Source organism: Gordionus sp. m RMFG-2023, chromosome 2 (assembly GCF_954871325.1).
Source record: "Gordionus sp. m RMFG-2023 chromosome 2, tfGorSpeb1-WG-v2, whole genome shotgun sequence".
In the NCBI taxonomy this organism is placed as follows: Eukaryota; Metazoa; Nematomorpha; class Gordioida; order Chordodea; family Parachordodidae; genus Gordionus; species Gordionus sp. m RMFG-2023.
In genome coordinates this window covers 49,178,726-49,180,411 of record NC_088776.1, presented here as the reverse complement: position 1 = coordinate 49,180,411, position 1,686 = coordinate 49,178,726, and the positions used below count along the sequence as shown (strand labels likewise).

The 1,686-nt window shown below is 24.7% G+C and overlaps 1 protein-coding gene across 1 annotated transcript; it reads left to right on the top strand.

Moving 5' to 3' along the window:
- Positions 1 to 400: 400 nt before the first annotated feature.
- On the top strand, positions 401 to 1,323 carry LOC135924754 (uncharacterized). The gene is made up of 2 exons (XM_065459857.1): positions 401 to 672; positions 754 to 1,323. The coding sequence occupies exons 1-2, from the start codon at positions 441 to 443 to the stop codon at positions 1,152 to 1,154; spliced, it is 633 nt and encodes a 210-aa protein (XP_065315929.1). The 5' UTR covers positions 401 to 440; the 3' UTR covers positions 1,155 to 1,323.
- The last annotated feature ends 363 nt before the right edge of the window (positions 1,324 to 1,686 follow it).

Below are 1,686 nucleotides of genomic sequence, written 5' to 3'. Positions count from 1 at the left end.
GATAAGAGGATATATTATGATAATCAATTTTAAGGAAAATGTTTTTTGGATATAATTTAGCAGAGTAAAATGATAGAACAGCTTAACACTTGATAAATTTTATTTACAACTAGTAATGAAAAAAAAAAGAGATAAAAATATATTCCTTCAAAATCAGGCTCTTATCATAAAAATAATTTTACAAAATTTTGATAAAATAAAAATATAATTAAAATTTAAATTAAAAAAATATTTTTAAAAATGATTATAATAGTGTTAAAAAAATCGATACATATTTTTTTATCTAGCATTTAATTTTTCTTTATTTTTTACATTAAAATAAAATTTTAATTTAATTTTGTAAAACCATTAAATAATGTTTTTTATTATACTTTATAATAAAATGTCATTTATACAGAAATCTTAACCTACATCACGATATATAACATAATTTACGATTGATGTATAGACACCATCAATATTTTAACGGATCTAAAAAGTCTCTAATGCTTAAATTCTTCGTTTTAACAACTGCCAGTATAGCCAGAATTACGGATAAATTTCCAGGAACTGAACTCAATAGGGCTGCTCATGTTTATAAATCTAAGCCTGAATCATCCGACATATTACATCGTTCAATAAATAATAGTTTACAGAGTAACAACATATGTGTAATCCAAATGCATTCTCCAAGTGATGAATTCTCAAATTTTAATTCTAATATCTCATATTTCGAAATTAATACCATCCTAAATCTTATTAAACGTTATTTAGAAATTATCCCTCATCGCGCAGAAAATTCTAACGTTACATATAGAATCGAGTTTTTGAATCAATATTTAATTCAAAGCGATTTATCTAGAAAGTCATCCCTCAATGGTTCAACTATCGATCTATCAGATTATTCTGGGGCTTTATTTTACATAATTTTTGTTCTAATGTTTTATTCCTTCGGAATCGTTATTATGATGGCAAAATACATGAAGAGGGAACAAAAAGAATACCAAGAGGCCAAAAAATATCAAAGGTACGTCAAGACGGCCCGGGAGTTTTATATGCAGAGTATAAGTCGTAGTAGAGCTACGAATAAACTTGCATTGCAAGCTTTCAACACCATAAATTTGATTCCGCAAATCGTCAACAGTAAAAATAGGCCTAAAATCACATATGTTTAATGTCAAAATTGTTGAATATAAGTACAATAAAAAAAATTCACACCACAAATTTTTTATATTACATTCCATTATTTCTAATATTAAACTAGATTTATCTTATGTTATATTTGTATACTTTTGTAAGATAAGTTTAGTGTAAATTATAACTGAAAAAATAATTTTTATATTTTACTGGTTCTTTATTATGTTAGCTAAGAAAAAATATAATTAATTTTATGATTATTCTAATATTCATATTTTAGTTGGAAAAAATTCATCACAAAAAGATTTACTTATCTAAGATCTTTTTCCAAAAAAAACTGAATTTTAATTAAATTTTTTCGAAAGATCTGTTTGAACATATTTTCAGGCCGTGTCCTCGTCAGTTTTATTTTTAAACAGCTTCTAAAAACTATGAATTATAGATACATGTGTCAGGCATCACTAGCCTTTAAAATCAGGGGCCTCAAAAGAATGTTTTTAAATTATTTTCAAATGACCTTTTTTGATTTTTTTTTAGCTAACATCTTCAAAATGACCTTTTTTTAGTTAA